The 18,997-nt window shown below is 46.4% G+C and overlaps 1 protein-coding gene across 1 annotated transcript in view; it reads left to right on the forward strand.

Moving 5' to 3' along the window:
• The window catches only part of ASCC3 (activating signal cointegrator 1 complex subunit 3), a 2,002,173-nt gene that overhangs the window by 1,408,073 nt on the left and 575,103 nt on the right, over positions 1–18,997 (forward strand). The window contains exons 20-22 of the mRNA XM_078648375.1: positions 3,973–4,149; positions 6,914–7,139; positions 12,025–12,179. Of these exons, the coding sequence (XP_078504501.1) occupies positions 3,973–4,149; positions 6,914–7,139; positions 12,025–12,179 (558 nt within the window). The remainder of the gene's footprint in view (positions 1–3,972; positions 4,150–6,913; positions 7,140–12,024; positions 12,180–18,997) is intronic.

Genomic DNA, 18,997 nt, shown 5'->3' on the forward strand with positions numbered 1-18,997 from the left:
CATGTCAAAATGACATATTAAGTGTCTGACCATGGCACAAGTGAGTCACAGTAGGAGCACCCATCACAGAAAAGTACGTAGAGGTTGAGGCTGCAATTATGTTGCATTGACAACAGAGAGCACTAAAGCAATAAAGCTTTAGCAAAATCCAGTTTTTTCCAGTTTCTACTGACAAGCCCATATTCCCTTTGCTGTTTTAATGGTTATAGTAAGTTTTAAGTGAGAGCCAAAAATTGTATTCACCTTATACAAAATGTATGATATCATTTGCTTATAGACAGGAATTGCAAGATACAATTTCAAATGATTTCCTGTAACGTTTATACATTTGATCTTCATAAGGTAGTATTTTACTACTAATTTTGATGGTCCTCTTGACCAAAGATCAAAGTGGAATCCTATTAGCAGATTTCTTATACATGTGTTCTTGGTATACTATAAATATTCTTCAGCCCATTTCAAATGCTTTAAATGGCATATGTATGGATGGTTTGGGGAAGTTCTCCTTCTCCAATTGTAAATCTGTTTGGAGAGAATTTATCTTCCCATACATTGTGGAACGCTTAACGATCTCTGCAGATGTGTACTTTCTGTGTTTTGTTCATCAGTTGTATTTGTCTCATACACTGGCATATATTGCATAGGCACAACGGCTTTTGCTTTGTAGACTCTAATAAAGCATTCAGTTGGTGTACTGCCATGGCCCTGAGCAAAGGGAGCATTGCTCCAATCTGCTGTGACAATCTAACATTGCCATATCAACATGACTGACCCATGTTAGGGTGCCATTGATTATGATATTCAGATAACTACCTTTTCATCTTTTAAGGGATCCTTTGATGGATGTTTTCTGTCAGCGCTCCTTCTTTCTGGACTCCATAATCCGTTCTTTTGTTTGTACTATATGTATTGATGTATCACAAGTTATCATATATTTGCTACAGGATTCTATTAAATCTTCTAGACAAGAGGGGGTGCAAGTCATTAAAAATGCACTGCCCACATGTAGTAAAAAAAGAAATGAAACTCTTGTCTTTCTTGGGATAGTCAGCTGCCTCACCCGCCTAATAACATTAGTGTTAACAAATGATTCAATTATGTCTCGTTTTGGATTGTATCCCATCTTTGTGCTGATGTTCGTTTACCTCCAACAGATAGGGTGTTCTTCCATTTTTTATAGGATATGGTTGTATGTGATTTCATAGAAAACAAATTAATGGAATACCAACACTGAAAAACCATTTCATCTAAACTGTTTAATGGTAATTTCAGGATGAATGTCATTTATCATTTTACAGGAAAACAATTCATGAATGTCTTTTTTATTTTATTCTGCATTTTTATTTTTTACGGTGTAAATAAAATGTTTGCATGTCTTACTTTTGTCGAAGGTATTTATTTCAATTCTTTGTCGGGACATTCTTTTAGATTTACATCTTATAGATTGTCAAGCAATGACTTTGGATGTTTTTAGTTTGCTGAATCCTCAGCACCCCTAAACCCCATTCAACTCTGCCTCCTGAAAATGCCACCTATGTGCAAACTACACCCATCCCAGACCCTTAACTCTACCAATCCCTGAACCCTTAAAGCCCTTTCTATCCCTAAACTCCACCCACCCCTGAACCCTAATATCCCCTTACCACACCTAAACTCCACCCATCTTTGACCCCTAAACTCCATCCATCTCTGAACCCTTAAAGCTCTTTCTGCTCCTAATCTCTACCCATCTGTTAACCTCAATCCCCACCCACTACCGCTAAAATCCACCCATTTCTGAGCCCTAAAGACCTTTTTTATACCTAATCCCCTCCCAAAACCTTTACAATTCTGCACCACCCCTAAACTCCACTCATCCCTGAACGCTTATAAAACTTCACCGCCCCTGAAAACAACCCATGCATGGCCCCTAAAGCCCCTCACTACCCTTATACTTCTCCATCCCTGTACCCTAAATACCCTCTCTACATATAAACTCCACCTATTCCTGAACACTTAAAACCCCATACCACCCTAAACGTTGCCCATTTCTGAACTCTAAAAACCCTTCACCACTCCAAAACTCTACCCAAGACTGAAACTTAAACACACTCACCGAGCCATAAACCCCACCCATCTGAAAAACCTAAAAACAACTCAACACCCTTACACACCATCCATTCCTGAATCCTAAAAAACCATCACCACCCCTAAACTCCACCCTTGCCTGATTCCAAATAACACTACCACCCCTCAACCGCCACCCATCCCTGAACCCTAAAAACCCCTCATTGTCCCTAAATATCATCCTTCCCTGAACCCAAAAATCCCTCGCTTTCCATTATCGTCACCCAAATGTGCAATTTTGGATGTTTCCTTAAAGTTATCATTCCTTTAAAATGTGTCCTTTAATTTTCGATTTAGATGAATTTACTTAAAGTTGTCTTTCTTTTATAATAGTTTTTCCATGACGTGGTTTCCTCTAGTGTGGTTTCTCAGTCTTAATTGTTCCATTGATTCACATACATCAATAGCGGATAGATCACAATTTTGGTTTATCTGCTGTGTCCAACATCACTGTGAAGTCCACAAAGACTGTAAATAACAATCACCTTTTTGGTTAAAGATATTTTGATGCCACCAAAGTGGGATTGAGACATTGTAGTATAGTGCTAGGGCCCTCAGGAAATCTATAATGGATACCCACAAGTATGCTCTTGCTCTCGGCCCATGATTGTAGTCCACATAAGAGGAGTTTTCCAACGGTCTGATAGGTTACAAGCATATTTAGAACACATTATGTGTAAAGATCACATATCCATAACTTTGTTGGCCACGTTAATACAAGTCGCTTTTCTAAATCCGATCATTGTTAGCCAAACTTTACTCCACTGTAGTCAAATTGGGACCATAAAATAGTCTTAACAGTCCACTTTTGTTCAGGGGATCTAAGGCTCGAGATGAACGAAAACAAGTTAATCTTAGCAATTTAGAATGTTTGAAAACATTCTTAACACCTTGTATTTGAAAACTCAGTAACACATTTATGATTCATGTTTGGTCTCATATTTTCTGAAGAACCATTAAGCAACACTTTTCATGGACTTATGCCATTATTTTGTAAAACTAGTTGTAAATGTGGCAATCCTTCAGCTTTGAATGTTAGTTGTAATGTTCCAAATAAACTGGGTGGAAAGTCCTCTTAAAAATATTCTCATTCACCCCCAGGGTTCACCTCAATTATTATCCTTGTAATCAGTATTATGTTTAAATCTGCAATCAGATGATTATATTTGGTTCTATTTTTTAATTCACTGTTATTCCACAAGTATCTTTCTCATTATGACTGTCTAATACACGACACTTTTTCCTCCCCTACGTCTTTGTATCCCCAAAAAACAATACAATTCTTTGAAATCAAAATTATCCCATTCAGAATATAACTAGACATTCATTTTGTTGGAGCGATCTCTTAGTGTGGACCATAGTGAGGGATTAGCATTAGCTGCATCAGGAGATATTATTAAGCTGCAGCACGGATACTGGAGTGTTTGGCATTGGAAAAACACAATTTACTGCCTTTCAGCAGCTCTTCAGATGGGGTGTACACATGTAGAAATCTATCCCATTGAGACATAAACATGTGTAAAGTGAAACAGAAGACTTTATTAACCTAAACTTATATACCTTGGATCTTGTATCCATTAGGTATCAGTCATAGAATGTTTCTGTAAATCTAATTTAATTCACTTTTTCCATATTCCCTGCCGTTGTAAATGTGTTGCTTTATGTGATATTTCATGATTTGTGAAGTGCTCTGCCACACCGCTGGAATTTAGAAGCACTATATCAGAAATGATAAGTCCTAATTTATAACTTAAAACATTGTGTACAAAATGCAAATGTGGTCCTCAGTCAGAATTGGAATGTTGTGTCAATTAAAGATCGTATTCAGGTATTGTCCAGTAGTCATTTAAATGTTTTTTTTTTTAGGTGAGGGACGAGGAAATCGAAGAGCTTGAGCAATTAATCGACAATAACTGTGAACTTGTTGTGCCTGGAGGAGTGGAGAACAGCTATGGGAAGATCAACATTCTGCTCCAAACCTATATCGGCCGAGGCGAGCTGGACAACTTTTCTCTCATCTCGGACACTGCATACGTGGCTCAGGTAATAGGGAACTCTACATTTTTTGCACAGTATGCCCAAAGCATGCCGATTATTTTTACCTATGAAATATTGGATCAGCTGCAACATTGGTCTTTCGCACATGTTCTCCAAACAATCCAGAAAATTGGTCGGGTGGCCATGAATGTTATGTTTTTGAGGATTATTGGACCAGGTAGCTAAAGTTGTAGGATATAGAATGGAAAAACAGTACTCAAAACTCTGTTGGAGAGTTTTGATTGCATGTAGCTTAAACCGAGGAATGGACTTTGATAAACTTCAGCATGCGGTTAGTGTTCAAATGGTTTAAATTCATTCAGGTATATGGAGAATATACTTAATTGAAAATACCTGCACATGCCCTGTGCTCACTGGATACGGGCCAGAGCCACAGTATATACTCTCTACGTACTGTATTCTTTGCTTACCAGACAGAAGGACTTACCACACATATTGCCCTTTGCTTACCCTTCCAGAGAGCGGTCATGGGTCATATTGCGTACTTCATGAAGGGTTCACGGCAGACTACACTGTGTGATTACTATTGTCAGGGTTCTGACGCAGAACATGGTGTGCACTCTGTGAGTACCAGCACAGGGCATAACTCTAGGCCATGCCCCGTGTTTACTTCACAAAGACACTCATGAGCAGTGTAGCAATAAATACTATGTAATTCACTGGAACCATTTTTCTTAATGGAATTTAAAGGTTCTTGTAAAAAAAAAACGTTACATCCTCAGCAGGTGACAAACAAAAGTTTACATTCCGAGAGTCATTGTCAGTAGAGGGGATTTGAGGACAGTTCTCCGTTTTAAGGTACCTAACTAACTTTAATCCTCCTGCGCTGCTTATGGGTTCAACATTGCATCACTTATGTTAGCGGTAACGTCATCATTAATGACCAATAAGATCAGGCCTCCATCGCCCACCTTCCCTAATTATACCCAGAGTCCTGAAATCACACAATCAATTCACTCAACCACCCCCTCACTCTGTTGCCCCCCTCCTCACTGATTTACACACTCAGTTAAGCACCACTGACTCATCTACTTAACATTTCACCAACTCACCCACAGTAACTCATTCATTTATACCCGCTCCCCTTGGAATGGCCATTAGTGATTGCGTGGCTATGGTTTAGTTGTTTAATCCAGGGAAAAGGCCCTTTTTCCTACTCCGCCCCTGCAAACAGTTTAGTGACAGAAGAGCCCTGATCCGTTTCTTTGTGGTCTATAAATCCTTAAAATAAAGGTTTTCCCTTTAGTTATTTTTCTTGTAGCTGACGAACTTAAAGTAGAAATAAAAACAGAATTGCAAGCCTAGCAAACGGACTCACAAGTCAAAGAAGAAATAAGGAGACTGTGGGCAAAACACCCTCCTGCCCTCTTCCCCTCTTGCTTCTCCTCGGCCATGAAATTCTGTCTGCAGAGAATTTTTTTTAAAAATATGCGGTATATCCATTCTGTCCACCCTCTCTTGCTTCCCAGCACCTGGGAGAGGAGTGGGGCAAAAATGTCTCCTACTTTAATTCATCTATTGTAATTCTGGTGAAACTGCTTTTGAGTGCGATTCGATTAGGAGGTCTGTGTGGCTTCACTGTACCACCTTGACATTTTAGTTTCAGTTAGTCCAATAAAAGAAATCGAAATCTAAACAGTTTGCATTTTTAAACTTGACTAAAACGGCTTGTAACATTTCACTGTATACCTATTCTTAGTTGTGGTGTTTTCCACAGGTCTTCATTTTCCCCAAAATGTATTTTGTTTATCCAGACTTCAGTCAATTGAATAAGGCGGAAAATCCAGGTAGAAATTTCAACTTTCTTAATATGGGATACTGACACCTGAATAATCCAAACTAGTAACCAGCAACATTGTATTGTGTTTCTTCCACATATCTGATCCCTTTTCTGTGTTCATTGGCCTAGTGCCTGATTCAGAAATCCCAAAACAGTAATTGAAAGTCATAGGCCTATAAAAGTATGCATTCAACCAATAAACATTTGTCATGCTGTCATTGGTCTTCCTCTCTTGTCCCCACCCCCAATAATCTGACGTGATTGCCTCCTGGTATGTAACACTAGTGCACTTCTGATAGCAAAAAGCTCTGCATGACACATTATTATTGGTTTGCTCTGCAATTTATTAGACATAACTACTAACCAGCACACTCCTATCAGTGTGACAATTCAGACTATTTCACGTTCCCAGAGCTATATAAATGGCTTGGGTGGCAGATAATAGTATTTTTTAATGTATATTAAATTAATAACTGACTATTGTTGTGGTCATCTACAAATTAGCTAGACAGCGCCACCTTGTGGCAGACGTGTCACAAGCGCTGGTGTTGACAATTAGGTGCCGGTGTCGAGCGCCGGAAACCACTGGCTCCAATTAAGCACTGCCTGCACCAATCTCCGCTTGGGAAGAGTCAGGGAAAAGTGCCACTGAAACGCCCTGGAGCTCCTGCAATCAACAATCTTAAAGAGACGACGGAAAAGGATTTTCTGAAAGCCTCAAACTATCCATATCACAAAACTTAGTCCCTTTAAGGATTCAAAGAACAGACAATGAAAAGGTAGTTTTAAATGCCCCTGATGCCCCAACCCCTGCTTTCACAAGAAGCAAGCAAATGTAGGCAAAACAGAGGCCCATCCTTCAGGGGTTCAGCAAGAAGTCCACTAGTAGGGTTTCTAATTGTTTGTGCATTTAAAGACTGTTACATTAAATTAAAATTAATTGTTTCTATGCCTGTTCTTTGTTTTCAGAATGCAGCCCGAATCGTTCGCGCCCTTTTTGAAGTTGCTCTTCGGAAGCGGTGGCCTGCTATGACCTATAGGCTGTTAAACCTTAGCAAGATCATTGACAAGCGGTTGTGGGGCTGGGCCAGCCCGCTGAGGCAGTTCTCAATTCTACCACCCTCAGTGCTTTCAAAACTGGAAGAAAAGAAGCTTACCATAGACAAGCTAAAGGACATGAGAAAAGATGAAATAGGTGATTAATAATTCTACTAAAGATAGAAGTGACCTCCTTATTACCTTTTGCCATCAAAGTGTATATATCTAAACTATCGTAGTTGGTGTGTTTTGTAAAGTTTAATATTTTAATGCACAATTAATTTAAATTGTTTGTGAATGAGGTTTGAATCTAGTTGATAAGCAAAACTATTGAATCGCAGTTTTTCAACCACAGAAAATATTGCAGAAACTTTTTCCATTATTTTTTTTTTTGCCACAGAGTTGGGCAACTTGTTATGTTACACAACATATGTTATTAGAGAACATGGCCACGTGTTTGACTGCATTTGGACACTAGTAACCATCATACTGCGATTAATGAATGCAGGCATGGAGCCCTGTCTAAATTCTCAAGACATTAGGATCTACATTGCTATGGGTATTTCCTGCATTAAGAATGTTTTAATCCAGGCCAAATCCATTGGTAAATGTAGCCCTTTCACCTGGCTTTGTGCTCTTTTACGTCTGGAGAGATGCTTTGTTAATTGGGCCTTGTCAATTTTGTTACAGGTAACACATGAAGGCTTTTCAGAGATACAGCCACATGCTCCTGCCAAGATAAATTGTCTTACAATTCAGATTTTTTTTTTTATGGCAGTAGTGACCTAGGTGTACCCTGTAGCACTATTCAGTAATTTTGTTAAGTGGGATTGCTACATCTTTGGCAAGCAAGACAAAGTAAATGTATAGCATGCAGGTTTCAAGGCCATAGTTTCAACCAACAGGTTTGTACTGTCTTATTCAACTGGGGAGTGGTGGTCACATGCTTAGTTGGTGGTCCAATATGAAAGCCAGGTTTTGTACTTAAATAAGGGAATGGAGTGTACCTTAGATAATAGGTCACGCATATCTCTTTGGGCACACTTTGAAAGTCACCAAAAGATAATTACTTCTGATTTATTGAGATTTAACTTTAAGAACTTTCTGAACACTATACTTTCAATAGCAGATAGATTAGATAGATAGATAGATAGATAGATAGATAGATAGATAGATAGATCTTTCTTGGATAGCATGCAAGCTATTTGTTTTCATTTTGAGGAGCAGCTTGAATATCATCAGTATATATGTAACACTGCAACCCGTAGGATCAAATGTGTTCTGGTAGAGATTTCTGGCTGCAGAAGTAAAGAAAATGGGCTGCATTTGGGGAAGAAAAGTTGCTTTTTTCAAAAATCAAAGAGACACTGGCCCCAGTAGGCCACCATCCCTTTGTTCTAGCCCATTCCCAATGGAGTCACAATTTGCGACCTGCCGCATAAATATTGATGAGGCAGGTCATTTGCGATCCAATGGGAATCTCTAAATGTGTCTAAGACACACTAGTACATTCTGTTTTACGAGTCGCAAAACTGAATGGTCGTACATCTGGCCCATAATGCATTGGCCTGCTTAAGTCCTATTTAGTGAAAATGCCAAAATTTCGACCATTTGGGGAGGAGGGTTTTCACCCGGCAATGAGTGCTTTAAAAATCTCCTCTTTCCCAATACCATGTACAGATTTTTAGGTCTCGCTGAGCCAATGCGCTTGCGCATTGCTTCGGCGAGACTTATGTAGGGGCTCCAGGAAAGCCTGCCAGAGGGCTTTGGAATGCGGATTATGGCCAGTGCATGTGCGCCGGGCGCACGCTCACCATTTGCTCGCGCCCCCCCTCCCCCATCAGACTTGAAAGGAAGCTGCTCGCACACCACCATTTGTCTGAGCCTCGGCATCAGACTTCAAAGGAAGCCGCACCCCGCTCCCCCCACCCCCCCATCAGACTACAAAGTAATGCGCTCCCGAACTTGCTGTCCTCGCTCTAGTGAGCCTTTATTTACTTGTTTTCATGGTCTGTTCTTCATCCAGCTCTCTCTCTCTCTCCTTACCTCTGTTTCTTCCCCTCTCTCTCGCTTTCAACCTTGTTGTTTCATATTGTTTGCCCTGGCTCTTCTCTTCCATACAGGCTCACTTCTGTTGCTCGCTGCTTTTGCTCCTATGAATTTTGGCCTATCTGTTCTTCATCCAGCTCTCTCTCTCTCCTTACCTCTTTTTCTTCCAGCTCTCTCTCTCCTTACCTCTTTTTCTTCCCCTCTCTCTCTCGCTTTCAACCTTGTTGTTTCAAATTGTTTGCCCTGGCTCTTCTATTCCATACAGGCTCACTTCTGTTGCTCGCTGCTTTTGCTCCTATGAATTTTGGCCTATCTCCAACCTCCTCACTCGCTGATCTTGGTTCTCGGCCCCCTCCTCCTCTTTCCTCTCTCCCTCGCCTCTCCCTCGCTTACTGTTCCTGTCTCCTATTCATTCATCTTTCTCATCCAATTTACCACCCTCTCTTCATCTCGCAGACATATTTCCATTTTTGGTTAAGAAAATCATTGCAGTATTGATCTGTGCCTACTCGTCTCTCTTCATAACACATCCCATGCTTTGTTAATTAATGTTATATACATAACGAGGGTTTTGTTTACAGGTCTATTAAGAGGATACTTCACTCGGGAACACCACCACATCACTCAGGGGCATCACCACATCACTCAGGGGCATCACCACATCACTCAGGGGCACCACCACATCACTCAGGAACACCACCACATCTCTCAGGAACACCACCACATCACTCAGGGACACCACCACATCACTCAGGGACACCACCACATCACTCAGGGACACCACCACATCACTCAGGGACACCATCACATCACTCAGGGACACCACCACATCACTCAGGAACACCACCACATCACTCAGGAACACCACCACATCACTCAGGAACACCACCACATTACTCAGGGACACCACCACATCACTCAGGAACACCACCACATCACTCGGGGACACCACCACATCACTCGGGGACACCACCACATCACTCGGGGACACCACCACATCACTCAGGGACACCACCACATCACTCAGTGACACCACCACATCACTCAGTGCCACCACCACATCACTCAGGGACGCCACCACATCACTCGGGACACCACCACATCACTCGGGGACACCACCACATCACTCGGGGACACCGTCACATCACTCAGGAACACCTCCACATCACTCAGGGGCACCACCACATCACTCTGGGGCACCACCACATCACGCAGGGAAACCACCACATCACTCAGGGACACCACCATATCACTCGGGGACACCACCATATCACTCGGGGACACCACCACATCACTCGGGGACACCACCACATCACTCGGGGACACCACCACATCACTCAGGGGCACCACCACATCACTCAGAGGCACCACCATATCACTCAGGGGCACCACTCAGGGGCACCACCACTTCATTCAGGGACACCACCACATCACTCAGGGACACCACCACATCACTCGGGACACCACCACATTACTCGGGGACACCACCACATTACTCGGGGACACCCCCACATTACTCGGGGACACCCCCACATTACTCGGGGACACCACCACATCACTCGGGACACCACCACATCACTCGGGGACACCAGCACATTACTCTGGGACACCACCACATCACTCAGCCCAACCACATCATCACTCAGCACCACAACAGCACTGTCCTTGCTTGCTACCAACAAGCATTGCCATAGCCAATAGAACTCGCATTAGGAAAGTGTAAGCTATTGGCTTTGTGAATAACAATGCTATTAATTTATATATTTTCAAAGCCAACACATATTTAAAAAATTGTCATTTACAATACCAATAGCTCACGCTTTCCTAATGCGAGAACTATTGCATTAAAAATGCTTGTTGGAGATGGAACTGGATCTACAACTGAGAGGCGCTTCCTCTCCCACCTTCCGGTGTGGGTTGGAGCATCTCTTTACCTCAGAGAGCGGCAGAAGGGCTGGTTTGCAAGGTTAGGACAGACGAGACCCACACAACCAATATATGTCAAGCATATGAATATAAAACATTTAAATACACTCTCGCACATGTCACTTGGAAGCAAGGGCCTGCTGCAAGCATTAGCAGCGTCAGACTAGCAGATGACACAATGAAGAAAAGATTCAGAAGTGCGCAGGCGCAAACACACCCATCCCTAAACTGTGAGGAAATATTAAAAACCTCGGCTCTGTGATTTCATCTGAGGATTCATGCTTGCCAAATTAAGCAAAATCTGAAAGATATTCTATTTTAGCCGTTTTACAGACATTTATGTGCAACCCCCTGTGGTATGCATAACGCTGTTGCAATCAATGTAATTTGTATTGCTTTTGAATAAATGCCTAAGTATCTCCTCAAGAACTGTAGTAATAGTCTTAAAGCTGGATATTTTTAACTGTTCTTGGAAAAAAATGAAAATGGTGTAATTTACAAATAAAATAAGTCTGCATCCCAACGTCATTTTGCGGATTGATATAATATACACTGTTATCTACGTTTATTATTCTTCCTAGATGCCCGTAAGTTATGCACGGTTAAGGCCTTGTTACCAGATATAAACTTAGCTATCACACAAGTAAATCTTATATGTTTCAGGGAGATAAGGGTAAATTGGGTTTTACATTCCCTAAACATGAGGTTTATTTTTGTTTTTGAAATGTGATTAACTGCTTGGTGTTTTAAGAAAATCCTTAGGAGGAGCAAAACAACTCGTCTGCTTAGCACATTTTACAGCATGCATTCGCAGTAGTTGTATTAACCCCTGTTGTTAATAACCAGTGAAAGAGTTAATGCAGCTTTTTCAACCCGCAGCGTGCTAATTTAAGTTAAGTATTAAAAAATATTCAAACATGCCAGGTCAGCTGAGTCAGTGATTTACACTCTGAATCACGCAGCCAGCAAGTTCTAATATCCTCCTCTTAGAAGCCTATTTACAAGTCTGATTGCATTATTTTTTTCCTGTATATTCAAATCTGCTTAACCTAATGTCCCTCTTGCAGGTCACATGCTGCACCACGTGAATATTGGTCTAAAGGTCAAGCAGTGCGTCCATCAAATTCCTTCCATTATAATGGAGGCGACCATCCAGCCAATTACGCGCACAGTACTGCGAGTGCGGCTAAGCATCACCCCTGACTTCAAGTGGCTTGATCAGGTAACGGGACGGTGTCTTATTCAGTTACATTAATCAAGTTGTGAGCGATCATTAAATCCCCTTGGTAGCACAAATGAAGATGGCCATTGCTTATCTATTATGATTTTATTTTTTCCTGGACTGGTAAATGTTGCAAGCGAGCTTTCTGAACAACGTGATGTGCTCATTCAGGCAAACTTTATTTAAATGCCTGGCAAACCATTAACTAGAGCAATTGGTCCTCACAACGTGAAATCAGCTTAAGGCGTAGAACCGCTTGACTTCAGTATAGATTTTCAGCATTCCTAAAAATGTATGCGGCAAAGACTGCCATAAAAGCAAATAAGACGTAAACATTTTCTAAATAAGGGGTCGATTTGGATGGCGGACCAAGGTGGAGGGACCGTCCGCAGGGGCAGCGGTGGTTCCTCCATTGGAATTAGGATGTGACCGCCACCCTGGCGGTCACATCCTCTATATGTAACATTATGGCGGGTGCTGCTTTAAGCAGCACCCGCCACAAAGTGAAAAATGCATGTTTTCCTTTGACATGCACAACGTGGCGGGCACCGCGTGGTGCCTGACACCTTGTGCATGCCAAAGTTTCTATATGTACCAAAAATATGGTACTGAAGTCCCTTCTGAAAGAATCAGTCTGGTTCCTGTGCTGAAGGAGTCCTAGCTGATGGGCCTTGAAAGTGGTCACAAATACTTCCCAAAATGTAGGGAGCGAATGACCCTGATTTCCTCTCCAATCTTTTATGGAATGCATGGGACGGTTCTAACCCTGAGAGGTTTTTGGAAAATGTAACCGTATGATAATTTTTATTGCACATTTTTCATGAAATAATCCAATACTTGATTGGCATTGCAAGCAAGCAAGGAAATTCCACCGCGTTCCCTGGTCTGATCGAGGGGTGCAGGCGAGCAGCTCAATGCTTACCAAAAGTGAGCCAAATGTGTAGTGTGGCCAATTCCTTTTTTCGGTGCTACTGCTCACAGTGCACTGAGCTTGGACTCGATATCCGGCTTCTCCTCCTCTTAACAGCTGGTTGAGAGGCGTACTTGGCAGCTGCTGTGTTACTGTAAGCATTGGTCATGCTGGAGAAAATCTGCCAGTGTTTGGTGGTAGCTGTCTATGGTGTGGTCGGCAGCTTCATCTTTCGTGGTGTTTCTTCAATACGAAGATAGCTCTGTTAAGTATATATTGAACAAATCTGAGGGCCTAATTATGAGTTTGGCGGTTCGATGGACCGCCAAACCCAGTTGCCACATCGGCAGTCCGACTGCCCTATTGCGAGTTTGGCAGTCATTGGACTGCTGCAACCGCTGGGGATCCGTGATCCCTCGGCGGTGGTGTGGCGGTCAGAGGATCACAATATGCTGGCAGTGCCCCAGCGGAAAAGCCAAGCATATTACGAGTTTCCTCACCACCACAGTTTTCATGGCGGTGAGCCCACCATGAAAATTATGGCAATGAGGAAACATTGCCTCAGGGCCGGGGGATGCATGTAGAGGGGCACATGGTGTGCCCCACTGTGTGCATGCACCCCCTGTTTCTGCATGGCATGGACTTCACAGTCCATGCCATGGAGGAGCGAGCTTTGGCACTCCCATGGCACTGCCTTGCTAAGTCTCACATATGAGCCTTAGCACAACACTGTCATGTGACCGTCAAAGGACCGCCCGCCAGACCAGGAGAAAACTCCTAATCTGGCCGATGGTCAAGTTTGATGGTGTGAGAGCGGGGCGGTGGCGTGGCGACCAGCTCCCACACCGCCAAACTCCTAATCAGGCCCTAAGATGGCACTTGTTTACTTCTACTTATTTTTTTGTGACAAATGTTTATGGTGTTCAGCCATTGCTCAAGCATTAAAACATGTCCAGTTATCTTTTTCCAGCAGGGGCCTTGACTCTCGCAATAAGATTTTTGTCTAGTTCCTACTTCAATCTTACATAAGGCCTCCACCTTTTTTGTAGCCTCTTGCACTTCTTTCTGAATTTGGCTACAACCATATCTTTTGCCACAATTTTAACAGTGGAGGTATTTTATGCCTCTATTTACACCTACGGGTGACCGCTCAGCCCTCCACAGGGCTTGGTCGCCCCACTCACTGCTGCCGCTCCTGCCTGCCTTTGCTGCCTCCTGCCTGCAGATTCCTTCGCTCGCTGCCCGCTGCTCCTGGGAATTTCCCGCTGCTCCTGGGAATTTCCCGCTGCCCGCTGCATCTTGGAATTTTCCGCCGCTGCCTCCCTGCGGCCCGCCCCCCTGTGATTCCATTCGCCGCCCCGCTCCCGCCACCCAGCTGCTCCTCCCTCCCGGCTCCTTACTTATGACGCCCCCAGAGCGAGCGCGCAGCTGGAGCGCCGATGGAGCGCCGAGTCTGCGCCTGGCCCGCGCCCAGCGCCAGGACCCCTGGCCCTCCCCGCCGAGGCACGACGACCCGACTGACCTACGACGCCGCCACTCTCAACGCACTCAATGCCGGCCAGACCCACGCCTGCTGCCGAGCCACCCCGAGACGCACCCACGGACCCTTCACCTGCTGCACCTGCAAGTTCACCTGCCTCCGAACCTGCCCCGCACCCGCCAAGACAAACACCAGCAGCAACCACCTCAAGTGCATCCTGATCAACACCCGCTCCGTCCACAGACACGCCGTGGAACTCTGGAACCTCCTCGACGCTACATCACCGGAAGTCGCCTTCCTCACGGAAACCTGGATGAACGCTTCCTCTGCACCCGACATCGCCATCGCCATCGCCATCCCGGACGGGTACAAGATCATCAGGAGGGACCGCATCAACCAGACCGGAGGTGGCATCGCCATCGTCCACAGGAACACCATCCGCATCACGACCGACGCCAACGACTCCGCCGCAGCCGAACATCTCCACTTCCAGATTCACACCGACCCTAAGACGACCCTCAGAGGCACCCTCGTCTACAGACCCCTGGGACCACGCACACAATTCAGCGAAGACATCACGGACTTCATCAGCCCGCACGCCCTCCCCTCCACTGACTACATCCTCCTCGGGGACCTCAACTTCCACTTGGAGAACAACAAGGACCGCAACACCACCGCCCTGCTGGAAAACCTCGCCAACCTCGGACTCAAGCAACTGGTCAACACCCCCACCCACTACGCCGGCCACACGCTTGATCCCGTCTTCTCTTCCAGCAAGTACATCACCTTCAGCCACGCCACCGGACTCCACTGGACCGACCACAGCTGCGTCCACTTCAGCTTCAAAAGATCCACGACCCACCACCACCCGCAACAGGTACCTCACAGGAATTGGAGCAAGATCACCGCAGACCAGCTCACCACCTCCCTCAGCCAGAGCCCACCCGCCAACACAACGGACCCCAACGAAGCAGCCCGCAACTTCACACAGTGGCTGACCGCCTGCGCCGACGACCTCACGCCACTAAAGAACCCTCCCAGCAGACCCAGAAGCAAGAAGGCATCCTGGTTCACCGACGACCTCAAGGACTCCAAGAAGACCTGCCGCACCCTCGAGAAAGCCTGGCTCCTCGACCGGACCACCGACAACATGACCGCCCTCAAACACGCTATCCGCAAGCACCACCAGCTCATCCGCACCACCAAGAAGAAATCCCTGAAGGAACGACTGGACAACAACGCCCACGACAGCAAAGAGCTCTTCACTATCGTCAAGGAGTTCTCCAACCCCTGCACCGGCACCAACGACATCACTCCGTCACAAGACCTCTGCGACTCCCTCGCCTCGTTCTTCCACCGCAAGATCGCCGACATCCACAACAGCTTCGGCGCCCCACCCACGCACCCAACCGTCGAACCACCGCCCCCCACCACCACCCTTCGCACCTGGACCACGGTGACCACCGAAGACACAGCCCGCACGATGAACACCATCCACTCCGGATCACCGACCGACCCCTGCCCACACCACGTCTTCAACAAGGCCGACTCCACCATCGCACCCCAACTCCGGAACATCATCAACGCCTCCTTCAACACCGCCACCTTCCCGGAGAGCTGGAAGCACGCAGAGATCAGCGCCCTCCTGAAGAAACCTACAGCGGACCCCACCGATCTCAAAAACTTCCGCCCCATCTCGCTCCTCCCTTTTCCTGCTAAAGTCATCGAGAAGATCGTCAACAGACAGCTGACCGCCTTCCTCGAGACGAACGGATCCCTCGACCCCTCGCAGTCCGGCTTCAGAGCCAACCACAGCACCGAGACCGCCCTCATTGCAGCCACCGACGACATCCGGACCCTGCTCGACAAGGGGGAAACAGTGGCCCTCATCCTCCTGGACCTCTCCACTGCGCTCGACACGGTCTGCCACCGCACCCTAGTCCAGCGCCTCAGCAACATCGGTATCCAAGAGAAGGCACTGGAGTGGATCATCTCGTTCCTCGCCGGAAGAACACAGAGTCCGCCTCCCCCCGTTTCGCTCCGAGGCCACCGAAGTCATCTGCGGCGTCCCGCAAGGATCTTCACTCAGCCCCACCCTCTTCAACATCTACATGAAACCTCTCGCAGCCATCGCACGCCAGCACAACCTCAACATCATCTCTTACGCCGACGACACCCAGCTCATCCTCTCCCTCACCAGAGACCCCGACACCGCCAGAACCTGCCCACACGAAGGGATGAAAGACGTCGCCGAGTGGATGTAGGACAGCCGCCTGAAACTGAACTCGGACAAGACGGAAGTCCTCATCCTGGGATATTCGCCCTCCGCCTGGGACGACTCCTGGTGGCTCCCAGCCCTGGGCACCGCACCCAAGCCAACCGACCACGCACGCAACCTGGGCTTCATCCTGGACCCCTCCCTCTCGATGACCAGACAAGTCAACGCCGTCTCCTCATCATGCTTCAACACCCTGCGTATGCTTCGCAAGATCTTCCGCTGGATCCCGACTGAGACCAGGAAGACTGTCACCCAGGCACTCGTCACCAGCCGACTGGACTACGGAAACGCCCTCTACGCCGGAACCACAGCCAAGCTACAGAAAAGACTCCAGCGCATCCAGAATGCCTCCGCCCGACTCATCCTGGATGTCCCCCGACGCAGCCACATCTCCAGCCACCTGAGGAACCTGCACTGGCTCCCCGTCGACAAGAGGATCACGTTCCGGCTCCTCACCCACGCACACAAGTCTCTCCACGACCTGGGCCCCAAGTACCTCAACGACCGCCTGACCTTCTACATGCCCACCCGCCAGCTACGGTCCACCAGCCTCGCCCTCGCAGCCGTACCACGCATCCAAAGAGCCACCGCCGGAGGAAGATCCTTCTCTTACCTGGCTGCCAAGACTTGGAACTCCCTCCCCATCCACCTTCGGCTGACCCAGGACCATCTCGCCTTCAGGAAACAATTCAAGACCTGGCTGTTCGAGCAGTAGCATACCCCTCCCCCCAAGCGCCTTGAGACCCTCCCGGGTGAGTAGTGCGCTATACAAATGGCATGATTGATTGATTGATTGATTATCTATGCCTTCTTTTGTGTATAACCATTGTGGTCACATCTTGTTTCCTCAGTAAGCAATGGTGGCTCCCAGAATTGGCTGCGTTTATTGCAGCCTTAACAAATGAGAAGCATGCCAGATACCTGCTGTGTGCTCCTTCCTTGAGGGGGCTCATGGGGATGGCCGTGCATCGCTCACCGATTTCGTGCCCTGAGAAGCCCGGGGGATAGTCTGTCAGCTGGTGTCCTGTTGGGGAGTGGACTACGACTCCCATCTCCCCTATCGGCTGGCTACTGGTTCCTGCTTCCACCGCCGACGCTAAAAGCGCGTTGCACACCAGAGGTGCTAGAAGTGTGCGGGTACCCGCCCAGGCAAAGCCCCGGCCTAAGGCGGGCCCGTCGGAGCCCATAAGAGGCTGGGCTGTCCCCCCCCACCCCCTAAGTTCTTCCATCCAACTACCTGGTACTAAAGTCTGGAATTAGAATCTGGCTGAGTTGACACAGAAGGTTCACATGGAAACCAACCATCAATGTAGGTGAGTCAACTAACACCCTGGATGCCTTCCTCATAAGAGCCTCTGACACCCTGAACAAGGAGATTCAGACTGTGGAGCTCAGACTATCCATGGGTGACTCAGTAGTGCCTGACTGTATGACTGATAGCACTAACATTAACTCCCCGATTGTAGTTGCGGATGACTGGCCTCCCCTTTTACCACCTAAGCAAACTGTAACTCGTCCCAAACGCCAAAACCCCTGAGTTAATGCAAGAGCTCACTCCCCACCTGTTCATGGCGAACCGCCATCAAAAAGGAAAAGAGGAGGAAGATTAGCTACGAAACCAACTGACACTAACACACAAGAGGTTGCAACAGCCCCCAAACGCTTTGTGGACATATTATTTCCAAAAATGGAGCAGTCCCTCACCCGCTTATTACAGCCCCTCTCGGATAGATAAAGTAAAATTGAGGCAATCCTGGAGACTTTGAACTTGAATATAACAAGCTCCAAGGGTCTCAATTGTGCTGGGACTGGGGTTATTGTGACACCCCTGCCCCCAGAAACCTGCGTTAATACCTCAATATTCCTCAACCGTATGGGACAGTGCAAGACCTGATAGTGAGGCCCTCAGTATCCAATCAGGGGACATGAGGTCCTGCAAAGCTGTGAGTCACGTCCAACTTTTATACCCACAAGTTACCGCCCCCTCCTACACCAACCTCTGCGCTCAAAGGGGACACCTAGCTCACTTTTACCATCTACTCATACAACAGGGACACGTCCCAGAGACTGTGATATTGAAGTGGCGAATGGAACAAACATACCCTTTAACTTTTGACTGGATCTTCCTCCGCAGCCTGCCCCTATGTTAT

Source organism: Lissotriton helveticus, chromosome 6 (assembly GCF_964261635.1).
Source record: "Lissotriton helveticus chromosome 6, aLisHel1.1, whole genome shotgun sequence".
Lineage (NCBI taxonomy): Eukaryota > Metazoa > Chordata > Amphibia > Caudata > Salamandridae > Lissotriton > Lissotriton helveticus.